The sequence below is a fragment of the Phaethon aethereus genome, assembly GCF_964289735.1.
Source record: "Phaethon aethereus genome assembly, chromosome: 14".
NCBI classification, from domain to species: domain Eukaryota; kingdom Metazoa; phylum Chordata; class Aves; order Phaethontiformes; family Phaethontidae; genus Phaethon; species Phaethon aethereus.
The window spans coordinates 459,879-478,599 of NC_138590.1; the positions used below are offsets into that span (position 1 = coordinate 459,879).

General features: G+C 48.9%; 1 protein-coding gene across 1 annotated transcript in view; it reads left to right on the forward strand.

Moving 5' to 3' along the window:
• NRG2 (neuregulin 2) overlaps positions 1 to 18,721 on the forward strand; it is a gene marked incomplete at its 5' end in the record, with an annotated part of 172,618 nt that overhangs the window by 89,027 nt on the left and 64,870 nt on the right. The window contains one exon of the mRNA XM_082006172.1: positions 17,771 to 17,942. Coding sequence (XP_081862298.1) covers positions 17,771 to 17,942 — 172 coding nt within the window. The remainder of the gene's footprint in view (positions 1 to 17,770; positions 17,943 to 18,721) is intronic.

Here is an 18,721-nt window from a genome sequence, read left to right on the forward strand (position 1 = left end):
GTGTTTGAGAGAGATGGCATGAGTCACAGCTCTGGTTTTCTTACAGGGTTAGGTAGGTGTCTTGTTCATTTTGGGGGATTAGAAAGGAAAGAAGAAGCAGTAGTAAACTGAAGCATTGCCAACAGTTTTAGTTTTATTGGCAGAGCTGTGATAATCTGGTATTTCCCGTAAAGCCCCAGGTGTTGTACTTGGTTTATTTTCTGGGAATCTCCAATTTCTCTTATCCTTTGTCATTGCAGGGCAAAGCCAGGCAGTCTGTCCTTTCTGGTGCCTAAATGTTCACAATATCAAAGATAGTAACAAGCCTCAAACACACATCCAGATGGATAGCTTGTTATATTTAGTCCAGTATCACCATTTTTGAGAAGGAGAAGAGGCCCAATTAATGATTTCCAAGTGAGCTGAGCATGTGGCATCTGTCTGTCCTCTCTTCCTTTCTCCTTCTTCTCTTTGTGGTCTTTTTTGCAGGTCGGAAGGGACACCGAGCCTCTCTTGTATGTACTTGCTGTCTTTCCGTGCTAATGCAGAGCCACCGGTTTCTGAGCCTGCCCCATCTCTTCTGCCACGTGCAGGCTTAGCAGCCGCCTCATTGTAATACTGGAGCCCTGGCCTGGAAATGGCTCGGGTGCTTCCCCCAGCAGGGGCGTTTTTCTGCATTGAAGCCTCGGGGCTTGTCTGCACAGGGAGGCTCTTGCAAAACATGCTTGGCCTAGGGTGTGAATTTAAAGGGAAAGAACTGTTCTGCACCAGATTCCTGCCTTAAACCCTCCTATTCTGCAGAAAAAGGCTGGTATTTTTTCCATGCTGCTGGCTGACTTGGTTGACCAGCTGCGCTTGACCTGAGCAGCTGAAGGCTGTTGTGGCAGCTCTGTTCTGAGCTGGCCTTGGGTTCTCGATGCTGGCTCCGGTTAGCACTGTGGATGAAGCGAGCGGTTGGCAGGGAGGAGGCTGGTGCCCTCGGGCTGTCTGTGTACCCAAAGAAGGGGGACCACTTCGGAGCAGAGCCTACCTCAGGGGTTCTTGCTACCCTCTGGAGAAGCCACCCTGAACAGGGAGGCTGTGCAGACCAACCCGAGTTGACAGTCCCCCTTCCTCAGGTTTGGGCTTGGATTAGCTGCTCGAGTCCAAACCTGTCAGAGCTGCCTGGGACTCAACTTGATGAATTACCCTGAGTCAGCAGCCCTTTCACGCTGCGCTCGCAGTCCATGTGAGCTGGCTGAGTTGCTGGGGCGGTGTGCTACAGGAGTTAGGTGTAGGTATGGTATTTTGCTTTGTAGACTGCAAATATGGTCCTCACCGAGAGCTATTGGACTGGCTCCGCTAGCTGGCATCGGTGGCCTTCATGTGCCAAAGCATGAAGCTTGCTGAAGCCTTCTCCTCCAATCCACCCTCCAGTGCTGTCTCAGCCCCACCGTGCCAGACCTGAGATGCTGGGGAAATGGTCCTGTGGGGAGCGGTCCACAGGTGGACCGTGCCTGCCGAGCTGGTGTCAGAGGCTTGGTGGTGGTCCCCAGCCCAGCTCCTGGTGGTGGATGGATGGAGGTCCCATGGCCCCAGTCACACTGGTGCAAGGCTGCGAGTGCTTTCTGTGTGAAGCATTACTGGGGCTCTTGCAAGGATGGTGTGTGAGTAGGGAAGGACCTTTGCATTTGTGGGGGGGAAGGGACCCTGGAAACAGCTTGCACCCCACAGGATTGAAACCTGAGGTATTCAAAAGAGAAGGGACAGCGTGACAGTACAGAAAGTCATGTAAACGAAGCACTCTTTCTTTATGTCTCCACTGAGGCCAAAGGTGGAAGCCCAGACATCCCTAAACTGCTCCTGGCCAGTTTTCCCTCAGTGCATCAGTGTCCCCTTGGAAGTTGTTGTCACTGCAGTGACTGAAGGCAAGAGCATAGCGGGACTGGCAGGAAGGGAGAGACGTTTACTTGAAGCATAGGCATGCTGTCAGCTGGATTAACTAGGGTAAAAATGCATGCGGGGGTTATAAGCCCTTGGGCATCAGGGCAGAAAAACAGCTCTGTCCTTGAGAGAACGCAGAAGACTTCCCTACTGGGAAGTTATTCAAAAGGAGTAAGTGATACTTGCTGCCATGAAGTGGAGGTCCCTGTCTAGCAAAGAGCATGGTCTAACCCAACATGGCAGCCTCTCTGCAGCATGGTGGTCTTTTCTGGCTGCTTTCTGTGCCTGTCACAAGTCCCCATGCGTCACCAAAGCCTTCTCCTGTTCTTCGCTGCTGGAGTTGCCCTGCTAACAGAGTTGGCTGCCATCAGGGCTGAAATGATTTATTCCTCAGCCATTTATTGCAAATGAACCATTGGAAGTCTTTCAAAAGCCATCTTCTCTTGACCTAAGTTCAGCTAAATGTTTTAGCAGCATCAGCTTTACATAACAAGTTAGAGGTAGAGGGGAGTTCAGGGAGAATAAGGTTTATGTTGAAAACAGTCCTTGCTCACCAGGATCGCCCTCTCAAAGTTACCTGGTTATTCAGGGGATCACTGAGCGAGCCAGGAATTACAAGCCAGCTGCCCCAGAATACTGTGATGGCTTGCTTGTTTACTCTGGGTGCCTGATAAAAGGCCAAAATATCCGTATGAAAGCAGGTAATACTTTGCCAGCATTTAGATTGCACTAAAGTCTCTTGATAGAGTCCTAGCACCCCAAATTAATTCCAGTTGGTAGGGACAGGAGAGCATCACATGGGCTGAAAACTGGGTGGGGAGGACCACGAACAATGGATTAGGATAAACAGCAGTGTGTCAAATTGTCAGGGCAGTGAAGGAGAGTGCAGTGTTGGGAGCTAAAGTCTTGCCAGTTGCTGCCCTTCATGGTGAGCCGTGTGCAGTTAACCTCTGCTGCGTCTCCTCGGGGCTTGTACAGCAATTAAGGGGAGTCTGTGGGTGTACTTGGGAAGTTGGATCTGTTCCTCTTTAGTTACCTGGCAAGATTTTTCAGAATATGCTTCCTATGGAAGGGCTGGTGTGTGATCCTGTCTGAGGTGTCCGTTTAGCTTTTGTTCATGTTTGAAAAGACGCTCCCAGTTAATTATCTGATACATCAACCAGACATTTATTTAGCACTACATTACAAAGGGAGGGGTACAAATTGAAAAATGGGATGAAAAGCATGATAGGGTAGGCTACACTTGACCGTGATGTTCAGCCTTCATGATCCCCCGGCGTTGTGTGAAACCCGGGTACTGCTGGCATGGGTCCTTGCTCAGAAGCACCATTATAAAAGCAGATCTGGGACGGATCCTTCCTCTGTGTGCGTACAGGGTCCTGTAGCTACAAACAGCAGCATCTAGGTGAGCAGGAAGGCTCTCTCCTCTTGGTGTTTCAGGCTTGACCATTACACAGAGGAACTGCCACTGCAGGGACAGACAGGGCAAGAGGGTGAAGAGCAGCCACCTTTCACCGAGTGCAAGTGGAAGTTCAGCTTCTGCATCCTGCAGCCAGGGGGAGAGTGTGACCAGAAAGCGACACAGCCTCGAAGCAGCACTGAAGTATTTCTGAGCTGTGTGTGATAGTGGAGCACCAGATGCACCATCCTAAACTGGCAGAAAAACAGAAAAGCAACACCAATATTCAGGTGTGTGTCTGAGAGAATGATTCAGGCCCTCTTGATTTCATGAAGACAAGGCTTCCTGGAGCTCTTCAGTGAGATATGGGAGGTAGACACCATCTCCAGAAATAAGAGTAGGATGAGGCTGGCGCTTAAGAGTGATGTTCAAGGTTTTCAAGATCATTGATTTTGCAAAGGAAAGAAAAAAAACATGCATCTCACAGCTAAGGTGAATTGAGACGGGAAGGACAAAGATGAGTGATTTTGGTTACTTGTGATTGGTGGCAGCTGTCATGGGAAAGGAGAAGAAAACAGAAAGAAGGTGCAGTACAAAGGACTGGAAGTCAAAAGGAGAGATGGGCTACATCTTTGGGAATAGGTGGAACATGTCTTCTGCACCTGGAGACCAAAAGAGCCTCACAGGTCTCAATAGTTGATAATGTGGCTGGATTCCCTATCACGCGCTAAACTAGTGTGCTGTTTTACTGGCAGCCTTTCTTTCAGGGACCCTGGGTCTTTTCCCAGAGGGGATCTAGTGTTGCCTGTTGGAGAGGTTGTGAGGCTGGGATCAGGTATGTCCTCGAAGTCAGCCAGGTCCTGGAGCACTCTGTGGGATGCAGTGTAGATGTGTAGTACTAAACTGTTTATGTGTCTGGATCCTGGTGAGCTGGATGGATGTTGCTGGGCTGATCCCACCTCAGGGTAGGGATGTGGTCTGCTCAACTTCTGAAGGGTTCTTCCAAGCTTATTCTTGCAATCCTGTGATTTGTTGTCCCCCTGAACCCTGTCTCTGGACCTTTTCAGGTTGGTTCTGTAGATGCTGAAGGTGGTAAAGGTCTATCCAGACCTTTCCAGGGCAGCTACTGAGCACCACTGCACCTTCTACATGTTTATCAGAAAGTGACATGCACAGGGTATTTATCATAGAATCGTAGAATCTTTGGGTTGGAAGGGACCTTTAAAGGACATCTAGTCCAACCTCCCTGCAATGGGCAGGGACATCTTCAATTACAGCAGGTTGCTCAGAGCCTCGTCCAACCTGACCTTGAACACCTCCAGGGATGGAGCATCTACCACCTCTCTGGGCAACCTGGGCCAGGGCTTCACCAATCTCAGTGTCAGAAATTTCTTCCTTATACCTTGTCAAAATCTGCCCTCTTGTAGTTTGAAACTGTTACCCCTTGTCCTATTGCAACAGGCCCTTCTAAAAAGTCTGTCCCCATTTTTCTTCTAAGCCCCTTTTAAGTACTGGAAGGCTGCAATAAGGTCTCCCCGGAGTCTTCTTTTCTCCAGGCTGAACATCCCCAAATCTCTCTCTCTGTCCTCAGAGGAGAGGTGTTCCATTTAGACTGTTTCCTACAAAAATGTTCCCCAGCAGAGGAGACCCCACTCTTTCCATCAAGGTTTTCATACTGTGTCTCAGACCTCTGAACATCCCTTTTTTGGGTGGTTGCATTCCTCTGCATGGAGCTATTCAAGAATGGCTTGGGGAGACAGTGAAGTGAGAAGGGGTGGTGAAGTGAGAAGGGACAGTGAGAGTGCAAGGAGTGAAGGAGCAGCTCTGGAGGATTTGTGCTTAAGCTGGAGTGGCTGCGCAGAGAGTCGCCTTCCTTCTTGTCTAGCTCAGCTGCTTCCTTGCTTTTCCCTGTCACACTTGCATGGAGATGAGAACTATCCATGTTTATAAGACAAGATGAATCCCACATTGTGCCCTGTCTTTTCTCAGGTCTTGCTTGGATCCCAAACTCCTTCCGCTTGTTGTCACTGCTTCTTAAAATTGGCATTTGTGGTGGCATCCAGAGGTCCCGACTGCAGCATTGTTCCCCTTGTGCTATTCACAGCACAGAGTCATAACAAGAGGCAGTCCCTGCCCCAAATATATTAAGTGGGATCTTTGAGAGAGGAAATGGAATCACAGAGAAGGGATGTGAATTGTCCCACTTTACGCAACATTTCTGGGATAAAACCCAGCACTATTAATAGCTTTTTGCTCAACAACCATCTTTTGTTCAGAACTCTGGTTTTCACCTTAAGTTGTTTGTGTTGTGCAGGATCTGTTGGCCAGTTGGGCAAAAGTTCCCACCTGGTGATCTACAGCTAGATGTAAAGCAGGTCTAATAAACCCCTATCCATTTTGAACTCAGAATAGTCTTTCTGCCTGGGCCACCACTGTGTTGCCTTTTGTCTTTTCTTCACCTACATTTCATTGCTGCATCACTAGTCTTTGGTTTTGGTTGCTTGCATTCTGCAATATCTCCTAGAAAATTACTTCTGTTACACCTTCCTTTGCTGTTCTTCCCTAAATCCTTCGGTGGAGTAGCTGGACAACCAGCAAGGCTTTGCTCACATCAAAAACTCAAATTTGCTTTACCTTCCTTCTTATTTGTTGCCCATGAATATTCAATAAAGTGAACTTTCTGCCGGAAACATTTGTGGAAGCAGAAACTGTTGATTAAATTTTAACGAAGAGTCACAGGAAGCAAATTTTAAAATTGCAACTGAATGTTTGTGATAATAAGAGCTCTGTCACTGCTGTCAGGGACTAGAATTGATGGAGGCCACAAAATCTCTTTATCCAACCAAAATAAACCAGAGTTGCTTGATTTTTTTTTTTTTTAAAACACAAGCCACAAACTGCTCATGAGCAATTTACAAGCCAAAAATTAGCCAGTATGGCTTTCCAGAGAATAGTTCTGAAGAATATTGCAATAAGCAATATTCAAATATAAAACAAGGGAAAATAAGGATAAAAAAATTAATCAAGAAGAGCTGACATCCTTGAGACTCCTGGCAGCCATAAATCAGCCTGGTTGGGGGACATTTCAGTGTAAGCCACCCATCACTGTGCTTCAGTGGGGGTCCGGAGCTATTCAGAACAATGCTGGGAAGCCGCACTCTGGACAAGGCAGGAGACACGCTGTGTTAGTGTCTCCACTGGGCAGTGCCCAGAGTCCCAAATGGAATTTACAGCTAGCTGCTTCCCTGCAGCCCCCGGAGGAGGGTGGCCCCTTCTCCATGGGGCTCGGGCGCTCCCTCAGCTCGGACAGCGCGCGGGTGCTGCCGGCCCCTCTCTGCCGATCATGTTCCCTTGTGCAAAGGGTCCTGCTCATTTCAACAGGGAGGTCAACGCACGAGAAGAGAGCCTGACGTGGGCCGATGCTCCAGCAGTGGCGGAGACCCATCCTAGGCGTTGGGACAATATGGTAGTATAGGGTGGTAATTCCACCCGCACTTGGGGTTTGAGCATCTATGGCGGCCCTGAAAAAGCTGTCTCAGGGATGATCTTTATTTTCCTTCCTTTTCCTGTGTTTGGATGAAAAACAGACCTGCGGTGACTGTCTGAGGTTCTTTTGGTACCAGCGCTTTAAAGCATTTCTTGAACTAACAGAAAAACTTTTAATCTTTCTAATATAACATTACAGAGAACAAACAAGTCTTTAATGCAAGCCCCAGGGTCTCTTGTGGGGAGATCCTGATAAAAACACGGCTTTCTGTTTTGGAAATACCCTCTGGTGCATTTGTCAAAACCCTACCAGAGACAATGGTGAACTTTCAAAGTAAGCAGAGACATGGAAAAAAAATACTGTAATTAAGACTGCAAGTGGTTGGCTTTTGTCACGGAATGCTGGTGAATTTGATTTTATATGTTAGAAGTTAAAAATCCCCCATTTCAGTGTTAGAGACTGCTAATCAAATTTATTTGTCCACATTAAAGTGCTTTCTTCTTTGAATGCCTGCTTTGTGCAGTGTTTCCACCTGGTCGTGTATGAAACGCGGGGATGTCCTCTGGCCCAGGACTTCCTGGGAGGTTGAAATATCCAAAAAGTCTTGCAAGCTGGGCTGCTGCATCTGATCTCCACTTGACCTCTGCCTGCCCTGAATTAACATCGTTGTAACTGGTTCCAAGTTTGGCTGATTTTTCCCTACTTGCCGATGTTAAGCATGTTTAAAAACACTTGTTAAAACTGACTCTCACCTGTAAGTCTGCTGGGGCAGGGGAGGAAGCAGATGCTGCGCTGGGATTTCGCTGCTGCGGGCTGGGTTTGAGCAGTCCCTGGTGCTGCAGACAGTACTCTGTGTTCATGGTCTTCCTGACCTGAGACTTCCCATCTCAGTCATTTAACACTTCTGGGGTCCTTATTCTATTTAAATACAATATATTGAGAGAGGAGGACAGAGATGTCCAGAAGTGCTGTGCTATCTAAAGCTAAGAGTGCATCCCTGGTCCTTCGCTTTTACACCTGACTTTGATGGGCACGTAGGCAGAGAAAGGCTTACTTGGTAAAGCCTGTGCCTACTCAGACACTCGGTCGCGTTTGTCTGTTTGCAGTGGCCCTTCTTGCTGTTTTACCTGCAGGACTGGGTGGGTGGAGTCTGGGGTTGTTCTGTACCCATGGCATTGCAGCGGCTCTTGTTTTTGCAAGTTTACCTGCAATGCTCCCACCAGTCCATGATGCTGTGTCTTCTGTTCTCTTGTCATTGGGGGAGCCCGGGCAGTGCAGGCAGTCTCTGTCAAAAGAGTTTTATCTCCACCAAATACTTTCTTTTCATCCCTTTCCAGAACTGATGATATTCCACTAATGGCCATTTTACATCAGCAAATCCTTCCCTGTAACCTGAAACATAGCCTTTAGCTTTGCCATGACCATAAGCGGTCTATATATGGTTTCATGTACAGATTTCATACCAAAAATTTAACAAGACAAGGTTTTTTACTTAGATTGTTTTTTCTCCTGGGGTGAGGGTTACACTTTCCTTTGGTGACTGAAAGATGACGGATGCCACCCAGGTCTTTACCGGAGTACTAGGGCAAGTAATTTGTGCTTAGTGTTCAGTGGCTGAAACAAAGAATTAATGTATTTTAAAGTTTTGGATGCTCTGGGTAATTCGCTTGTTGGCTGGGTCTTGACTGGCAGTCCACAGAGTATGGGTGGGCCATTTTTCTAGCTGATTGTGGAGATAGAGATAAAGCTATATTTTATGAATTGCTGTTTCCAAGGTCATCTGGAAATTGAGCAGTTCATAAAATATATCTTTGTTCAAAGATATATTTGATTATATAAAATATGATCCCAAAATCAATTGGGTACAAACAAGATGTTGCCTTTAGGGTTGAAAACACATTGTTAGAGGCATGAAGAGCAGAAATTGTCGCTGCTGTCTTTGTGTGGCTATTGTTTTTGGTTTTAATAGGAACAGAATGAATGACATTTTTCCACCAGACCACTTATGCTCAACTATACCTCCAGGACAACTTCCTGGCCAAAAATATTCAAAACAAACAAACACAATAGCAATTCTACTCCAATTACATTGTTTGCAAACCAGCTAGTGTTCATAGAGTACTAGGTTTGGCAAATGCAAGCACTTCAGCCCTGGATTTTGATACTGGATATTTGTATGTCAATTACTTGTAGCTGTTGGGCTAGTCAGGTAAGCGTTTGAGTGGCCATGCGCATGGGCATTTCTGCCCAATCTGTGATAAAAGCATACTCTAGCTGTCTTAACAATTTGGGTGAAAAGCCTGAGTATTGGGAAGACATCCTTGCCCAGTGGCCAAATGCTCATTGATTTCAATGGAGTTGAGATTTCAGCCTAGGGCTCTGGACCAAATCATACACCAATTTCAAAACTTTCACTTGAAAGAAGAATAACTAAATATTAAGTGTGGGAAAGAGAAAGACAGAGGAGGAGGAATTTATCAGTTGCTCTTTTATTTAAGTGGAGCCAGTATTTGTAAGAGGACAGTGAACTTGCTGGCTTTGTGGTACCTTTTCCTGTGGTTTGAGCTGCCAGAGGGATCCTACAGAGAGCAAACCTAAATCAGCAAACCTGCTTGTGACTTTCCAGTCAATTTTCTTTGGCCACTGGGAATGGTCATGGAAATTCTGACTGTTGTAACTCATAGTTTTAAATATATAGAGTACTGTGGATTGGCACTGTAGTCATTTCTCCTCCCTCAGATAGAGGGCTACAGGAACCTAGTTAAGGGAAAAGAACTTGTATGGTAGGGATGCTATGGGACACATAGGGAGGAATAATGCAGTCGTTCTGGCTCCAGCAAGGTTTCCAAGTTTCATTCCAACCTCAGGTCTGCTGATCTCAGTCTTTTCAGCATCTTCACACTTCCATCTGGGTCCTCTCCACATCACTGTCTGTCCTCTGTGAGTCAGCTGGGTGGATGTCCTCAGCAGACCCTCTAGGACCTGGAGGAATGGCTCCTGCATTGTCATACCTAGTGTTTCCAGCTGTCAAAGTGGGACCTCTCCCAGGAAGAGAAAGCTGTGTCTCTGGCCTCTGCAGCACAGCAGCTGAAGGGATGGAGAGCAGCCCTGCCTAGAAGGATTTGGGGACACTGGTGAGTGAAAAGCTGAACATGAGCCGGCAACGTGCGCTTGCAGCCCGGAAGCCAACCACATCCTGGGCTGCCCCCAAAGCCGTGTGGCCAGCAGGGCGAGGGAGGGGGTTCTGCCCCTCTGCCCCGCTCTGGGGAGACCCCCCTGCAGGGCTGCGTCCAGCTCTGGGGCCCTCGGCACAGGAGAGACATGGACCTGCTGGAGCGGGGCCAGAGGAGGCCCCAGCAATGCTCCGAGGGCTGGAACAGCTCTGCTGGGAGGTCAGGCTGGGAGAGCTGGGAGGGCTCATCGTGGAGCAGAGAAGGCTCCGGGGAGACCTTAGTGCAGCTGCCAGGGATGAGAGGGGCTGGTAAGAAAGATGGGGAGAGACTTTTTAGCAGGGCCTGTAGCGATAGGACAAGGGTAATGGTTTTAAACTACAAGAGGGCAGACTTCGACTAGGTATAAGTAAGAAATTTTTGACACTGAGATTGGTGAAGCCCTGGCCCAAGTTGCCCAGAGAGGTGGTAGATGCCCCATCCCTGGAAGTGTTCAAGGTCAGGTTGGACGGGGCTCTGAACACCCTACTCTAGTTGAAGATGTCCCTGCTCATTGCAGGGGGTTTGGACTAGATGTCCTTTAAAGGTCCCTTCCAACCCAAAGATTCTATGATTCTATGATTCTATCTCCTGTCTTCTTGGAGAGCTTTGGGTTATTAACCCTTGCTGAAGCCTATGTCTTTGCAGTTACTGCACAGGTAGACCTCTGGAGAATGGAGGTGAGGTGTAAATGCCCAAAGTGAGTCACGTCGTCTAGTGCTGGCTCCCACAGTGGAGTCCCTGCCATCACAGTAAGAGAAACATGGCTCTGTATTAATTAAAAGGCCTATTAGTGGCTACAGTAGAATGCTGCCCCTTGGAAATTTAAATGTGACATTGTGGTTTAGCTGCCATGTACCCCTGCCCTGGATGCAGAGATCTGAGTGAGCTGATGCAGTGTGCAAAGACAGTCACGTTAACAGCTGTGAGAAAGTCTGATCATCTTTTTTGTATAAACTTGAAATATAAGTTGCCTAAAGCATAAAGCGTATTACAGATACTATATTATATTTTATATTCTCAACCTGGAGCCTGTAGTTACCCACCAGTGGGTTGTGGCAGAGGCGGGGATAGGGCGGTATATGTCAGTTTGACATCAAGGTTTTTTCTCTGCAGGCTCTGGACCGTGTGTGGTTTGTGGAGGTTGTGTCCATCCGTTGAATAAAGCTGGGGTCTTTCACTCCCTGCCGTGTTTCAGACACGGGTCACAAACCCAGAGGAGTTCTTGCAACCCTGCCACCAAAGAGTTGAACTTCATTCAGAGTCCCAGCTGCAGATGCCACAGCCTGCCTAGGTGCACAGCAGAGACTGCATTTTAACCTCTCTATAAAAACCCAGAAAAAAGGAGGAGAAACACTTAGAGTGGGTAAAGTGTTAAGCAAAGGTTTTTTTTCAAGTGGACCCCATGTTTCCATTCCTTCTGATTGGAGGGAGCTTTCTTCAGAGCAGGTCTCTCTTTGACACATTGGCATTTTCAGCCAGTATTGAAATGGTGAAAAAGTCAAGGTGGGCAGGAGCTGCTGCTACTGCTGAGATTCAGTCTTGTCTCCTTGTCAAATAAAGGCCAAAGCAAACACAGGCCAAAGGAACATCAACTCTGATAAAAACAGTAGAGGCAGCAAACATACCAGAAGCAGTAGGACTGCATTAGCCGAGAAGTAAGAGGCATTAGCCCAGTGCAGAGCATGCTGACCCACCAAAGACACGTCTGGTCTCCAGACCTGCATGGTGATGCCTTGTGCCAGGGACATGTGTCCTCACCTTGTAGTAGAGATGACAAAATGGGAAAAATTCTGTTTGGTAAGGAGTCGCCATCTTTGTAAAAGTTTGTGTTTGAATTTGGAGCAAGTCGAGGCTGCAAAACATTTCCTATGGAAAGATAAGTTCTGGAATTTTCTGTCTGAGACAACATTGGAACTCTCACATCTGAAGTATCCTACCTAAAAGGGAAGGCCTGTACTCCTGCAGGTGAGACTTTGAACAGCAATGTGGTGAGGACACTCCAGAAGGAGTTTAGGGAATAGCAACCTTTGAGACGTGGCTTCGGTGGGTGTCATGACTCCAGATCTTGTACTTCAATCGCAAGGAGCTTGGAAGTCTCAAGGACTGTGCCTGTAGCATCCTTAGGGTGTCCAGATTTCCCTGGTGAGAACTGGGAGTGCAGACCCCTGGAGGCACTGCTGGACCTGCAGCTTCTCCACCACAGAAGCCCAGAGGCTGGAAGCCCCGGCACCTGTGTGGAAGGGCTGTTCTGGGGCCAGTGGCTTGGGCAGTCTGAGAAACACAGCCCATTTCCAAGAGATGGCCTGTGCAGTTCCATCCCCTCCGGCAGAGGAGGGGTGTCCTGACCTGAGGGTTACAGTCAGGTGGGGCAGTGTGCTGAAAGCTGCTGCTCTGCTGTAGGCATGTCAAGGCATCACCTGTGAGTTTGTAAGTCCTAACTCTCCTTGCATCTTCCTCCATTCCTGTGAGAAAGCATTTTTCAGCCTCCCTTTTCTGTGGCCATGGGAATTCAAGCTACGTTTCCTCCTTCCTCAGCTGCCGAGAGAGACACAGAAGGATCTTGTCCTCCCAGTTCTCCAGATCCACCTACCTAAATATTTTGCCACCCCCCACATGCCAGGCAGTGTGAGGGAGCCTCCAGTGGTTGGCAGTGCATCCTCTGGAGGAGGCCAGGAAGATAATTCACGTCTACTCGTGATGTCTGTTGCCTGGAGACCCCAGATGTGTCTGTAGATTGTCCACTCTGGAGGGTCTCCCACGGTGAGCAAGACACAGCTCTAGGAGCAGTGTTTGTGGCTAGTGTTGCTGGCTGTTAACGAGTTCACTAAGAACCTTTCCCAGGATGACTTGCTTCTGCTTTATGCTGCCGAGGGGTTGTTTATGTACGATGCTTTGTGGGTGGGATGTGGTTTTGTTCCTGCGCCGTTGTTGGACTCTGTTTGGGCACTCTGCCTGCTTATGATTAACGATGTTTTGAGTTGAGGCTCTAAGGTGCTTTCAGGCATACTCCAGGTACCAGAAGTAAAAGAGGTGTTGTTATCATCAAGGTACTTCAATGTAATATCAAATGTAATCAAAAGTGAATCAATTAAAGCAATGTGTACATATAGCTCCTTTTATGGTGGATGTTCAAGCAACTCACATGGCATAATTTAGAGCTCAATTTTTTAGACTTTTGTAACCCTCTCCTCTCCATGAGAAGGTGGTAACTTGGCAGTAGATGCCAGGACTGCTGTCAGAGGGCAAACCTCTCCTGCAAAGGCTTCTTAGTGAAACATGACTCTTGAAACCGGTTAGGAAATTGTGTGCATTTGTTGATCCCGGCCCCGGCACGTTTTAGGGTCAATTCTTACGGCTTACACAACTAGTGTAGGCTGGGATCTAATGATTGCTTGGGTTTCATCTGACCTTGGAGTGAGCAAAAACCTCTAGAAAAGGTGTATTTATTGTTGGTCTTAGCTCTACCAGGATTAAACCTTCCTTTCTGTAGCACAGCATACCCTTGATGTGGTTGTCTGTTAGAAAAATTGCCTGGGGCGTGGCTGCCTCTTCTGTCCAACACCTCAGCCTTTGGGAGGCTGGTGGGTCTTCAATCCCGTGGAGAGGAGACACGAATTCGGGTAGAGGAGGGGTTGACAGGATTGCAAGTTTACAAGAGGTATGGATCCTAAATGATTGCCTGAAGCTCCCTGTAGCCTCAGTCCGACAAGCACAGCCAGAAACCTCCTCCCATTTTCGTGAACCCAGCAGCAGTGGTGGCTGAGCGGTGTGTTGCTAAACTGGCGGTGGAGGAGACCATGAGTGGGCAGACCAGAGCCGTCAGATCAAGACAATGAGGAGCTGAAAACACAGCTTCAGCTCAGCCTGCACCAGGATGATGGGGTGACTTGGCTGTCCCTGGTTTGGTGTTTTGCCTCTGATGAAAGCCGTACTGGCCACATCTGAACAGCAGTAACTGGTGCGGAGGAGGCTGGGAAGCTGGGAGCTGGTGGAAACATCTGGAAATTGGGCCCAGACCCCACTTGGTATGCATCTGAGACTGTTTGCCAAGGATAGTATGTTATCTTGATATGTATGAAGTTAGTGACTTCGTTTTCCCAATGTGTTTGAAAAAGTAACAAACAGGGAGGCGATTAAAATGACCCAAAATGTTCAGAGCACTAAAGAAAAGGGGACACTTTTAAAATCCCCACGTCTGTTTGAACCAAGGTTGGGACTTTCTGAGCTGCAACTCTGTGATTCGGACAGGGCAGAGGTAGGAAATGTGTCAGTGTTGAAGCTGAAAATGAACCAAAATGTTAAACTTTGTCTTTGATGTACTCCAGTATTAGCATTCTGTGTGCTACTTTGGTCCCTCAAGCTACTTCAGTTTACTGCTGGAGAAGGTTGAAAGGTGATTCATTCATAGTTTACAAGTACCTAAAAAGGGAAGAGGTTTCTGGTTGCTAGATGAGATTCAAATTTACCAGAGAAAGGCAGAGAGATGTCTTGGCTGGAAGCCAAAGTTAGAGATATTCAGGCTAGGAGCAGTTTAAACAATACGAATGAAAACCAGTGGAAGGTCTTTGGCTGGCATTAGGCAGACTCATCAGCAGTTAATGGCTCTAAATGAGGATTTCTGTGTTTTTCTAAAAGACGCAGGAATTACGCAGAAAGACTTTCCAGCCCAGAGCAGTCCCTCCAGGAGACCACGGCTGGACTTCCCCTTCGGCCGGAGCCGCCCGTGCATGGCTCTGGATGCTGCGTCCCCAGGCGCGGGGCTCTGCCTGCTCATCCCGTGCTGTTGTCCAAGCACAAGCCACGCTTGCAGTGTGGCAGCAGGAAGGCACACAGATGTGCTGGGTGTCAGGGAGCATAGCTCTGTTTCTTTGTGCACAGGGCTTTTCCCAGACGCAGTCCAAAATATTTCTGGATTGGATTCCCCTTTCATTGGCCTGTCTGATTCAGCTGGGGAATTACAGTCCACGAACTGTGGCTTGTGAGCTGAGTGCACAGTCCCTTTCTCTCCTGTAGTAAGACAGCTGAAGGCATGCAATCTGGGGAGGAAACGTTCTCCTTTCTTCTGGGCAGGACCCTCTGCTTGGAGGCGTGCGATGCAGGCAGAGCCCCTGCCCTCTGTGAGTGTCTGCTCCATCTCCGCCACGCTTGGCATATGCCTCTTTGGACCTGCCTATTTAGGAATGTCTTGTAATTTATCACTGGTGACCAGGAGCACAGGGTGCAAGAAGTGCATAGGTTTGGGTGAGAGGTGATTCACGTCGGTGGGGAGGAACTGGGGAATAGAGATCTTGGAAGGTTTCTTGCTTGTCCTTGACCCTCTCCTTTCAACGACCTCCAGGTTTCTAGGCTTTGCTCTGCTCTTGCCAGCATTTTCTGGGGAGAGAGGCAGGGCTGACACATCTTTCTCCCAGGCCATAGTGCCTGCTTCATAATTCTGCAGACCACAAGCCTGGAAATAATATGAAGCAGATGCACCAATGCCAAGGTCAGGACCTGCCCAGTATTTAAGGCATATGTATACTGTTGGCATGGTACAGGGTGACCTCAGTGTATAATAGGAGCCAAGTGACACACGCATTCAGACAGAATAAATATTTGACAGAGTCTATTTCTCTATTCCCCAAAATGACCCCTATAAAAGCAAGGTCCTCTTTATCTTCCCAGCTCTCTGTGCACAGTGTTCTGAGAAGAGGCGAGCTCTCTTCTCCATCATTGCCTTTCCTGCTCTTCTGGGTGACCCATTTCCAGGCAATGATCAGGGATATTGACTTTGCAAAACCCAGGACACCTTGGATTTTCATGGAACTCCTAAAATCTGGGGAAAGCTGAGATCATTTTTGTTCAGGTGGCTCTCTGTCTGTGCCAAAGCACGGTGACCTGGGACGCAGTGCGAGACGTCAGTGTGTGCAGCCTGCAGCAATAGCCTGCAGCTCTCCAAGCCGTTTTTTGTGCTGACCCTGCCCCATTAGCACATGTGCAGCCCGCCCCATCCTGTTGCCTGTGGCCCAGGTTTCTAGGGAGCCTGCAGCGGGCTTGGGTGTGCAAAAATAACAGTCGGCAAGGATATTTGGTGGGGTTTATTCTTTTTCCCTTGGCGTGCTAAACACGCTTCCTTTGCAGTCCTGGATCTGAAGTTTGCTTCTGCGCCTCGGCGCCAGCGTAGCTGTGCGGCTCGGAGTCAGCGGGAGGTCTGGAGCACGGGGGACCAGACCTGCTGCGTTACCCAACCGTGTGCTGCCAGGCACCTCTCCTCCCAGGCTCCCAGATGGCTCTGGGTTTGCCTCTCGGTCACCGTGAGCTTTGCCCAGCCAGTTCGTGTTACCTTGAGCTGTTCCATTTCTGTCCGTGTTTGTATCTTTTCGATTAAGGACAATTTAGCTTCTCATGCCCTTGCACATACAACAAAGAAATATGAGAGTTCTCAGAGCTTCCTACCACAGGAGCGTATGCCTGACGACGGCTGTGCTTTTTATTTTGTATAAGATCACTTTCAGTGAAAACAGTCTTTGAATAAAACCAACCTACGATGACTTAGCTTGGCATGAAGAATGAGTGGAGATGTACAAAGGTCTATAAAATAGCGATTGCTCTACTGAAACTCATCCAGTTCCTCCTCCTTTGATTGCTCTTCCATATCGCAAAATCAGAATGCATTAGGCAATTAAAAGATGGCTTGTGCATATTAGACAGAGGAAATACTTTATCTGTAACACATCTTAGACAAGTGGAAACCATTGTTACCAATATTCTTAAGGCAAAACCAGCAACTTGCTATTTTCTTTTTTAAGGTTAATGCTGGGAGTGAAAAAGGGAGCTAGAAGCGCGCAGACCTGTTAGTGAAAGAAAGATAGCAAGCCTGCTAATCCTTTCTTGTCAGGTTTAATATAAAGCCTGGCAGAGATGGATAAGAAGTGTCTCCCTCTCTGCCCGACGTGCCAGATACACAGTAAAATCACTTCTCTTAAAAACCCAGGAAAGCTCAGATGCTGGCCAGCCTGACATTGCAGGTCCTAAGACCATTTTAAATAGCTTCATTCTTTCACTTCCCTAACTGCAACCTGCAGAACAGCGGTCCCTCCCCTGCTTTTATACATGCAGGTTTTCACTGCAGCCCCTCTCAGGGGCCGCTGCTCCGCTGCTGATCCTGTCGTGCTGAACGACTGCCCGTCTCAGCAGTCAGGCACCGAGCATCTGTGGCACGCGCTGCCGGGGGACGAGGGACGGCTCCCTGTGACCTGCCTCCGCTCCTTCTGCAGCGAAGCGCGCTGGCTGCGACTGGCGGGGCTGTGGGATTGGCAGCATGCCCGTCGGCAGCGGCAGCAGTCGTGTAGGCGTTGGTAATCATCGGCAGCAATGGCAGGATGCAGGGAAAAATAGTCTCCAAAGAGCCTGAGCTCCTGCGTCCCTGCTCTAGCCGTGGGAGACCCCGGTGAGCAGAGCAAACCCCTGCGCTAGCAGCAGCCCTGCAGGTCCTGCCCGCATGAGCACGGGCAGCCGTGGAGCCGCCGCGTCTGGCCGCGTGGAGCGGGGAGAAGAGCGAGCCCGACCCAGGGTTCCCTCTGTTCCCCATGCGAACGTTTCTGACACTGTGCCCCCTCCCTGCCTTGTGTGCTGGTAAAACCTGGGGAGCCGAGCTGGCGTGCAGCCCTTCTCCAGCCGTCGCGTGGCAGCAAGCGCTTCTCCAAGGGGAAGGGGCTTGGTGGGCTACAGCGCTTGTGCGCAGACTCTGAAAGAGGCAGGTTTCATGTTGTCTGGTTTCTCTCTTTGTAGCTGTCCCTCCCAAACTGAAGAAACTGAAAAGCCCGAATGTTCATGTCGGTGAAAAGATTTCACTGAAATGTGAGGCGACTGCTGGAAACCCTCAGCCGTCCTACAAATGGTTTAAAGATGGCAAAGAGCTGAAGAAGAGCAAAGACATCCGGATCAAGTATGGGAATGGGAAGTAAGTATGCTACGGGGCTGCTCTGCCTCTGCTCTCTTGACGTTGAATGTCTGGGGCTGGGAGACTGTCTAGAAGCGGTGCTGTGCTCTCCAGGTCACCGCTGAGCGGTACCGAGATGCTTCCTCGGAGTCACAGGACCATGCACGGCCCTTTTACCATGCCCCGGAGACGGAGCAAGATTCCCAGTTTCCTCAAAGAGTAGTGGAGAGAGAGGAGCAAGGCGTGTACAGGATAGGTGCTGGGTGTGTAGATGGGTCTTTCCTTGGGTAACTGTGTCCTTGGATATCTGGGACGGGTGTCCAGTGACCTGGGGAGGTAGCTCTTTCCCCGCTAGCTGTAGACTGGTTGTCGGCAGCTCCGGTTGCCCGGGGTGAATCCTGCTCTGCGGTTTGGGGGTTGAAGGCAGAAGCTATCCACACTCAGCAGCCGCCCCGCCGGCCAGCAGCAGGCTTGCATAAATGTGGGAGGAATTGCTCTTTAATTCTCTCCAGAACTAAGGTGGACTCAAAAGCATCTAAAAGCAACTGCAAGGGTGCAAGAGCACACGACGATCCTGTCTGACTAGGGCCTGTAGCCACGCAAGACCCCGTGTCGCTGCACCCGGGGCGAGCTCCGCCGTGGCTGCCCCAAGCTCCCCAGGCAGCAAAGCTCTCGGGCAGCTGCGCTCCATCAGCGTCATCCTCGGGGCCACCTCGTTCGGGCAGTGCAAACACACCCGGGGAAGCAGGCCACAGTGACTATGCTAAGGGGTTCTCACCGGGGATTGATTTAAATGGATC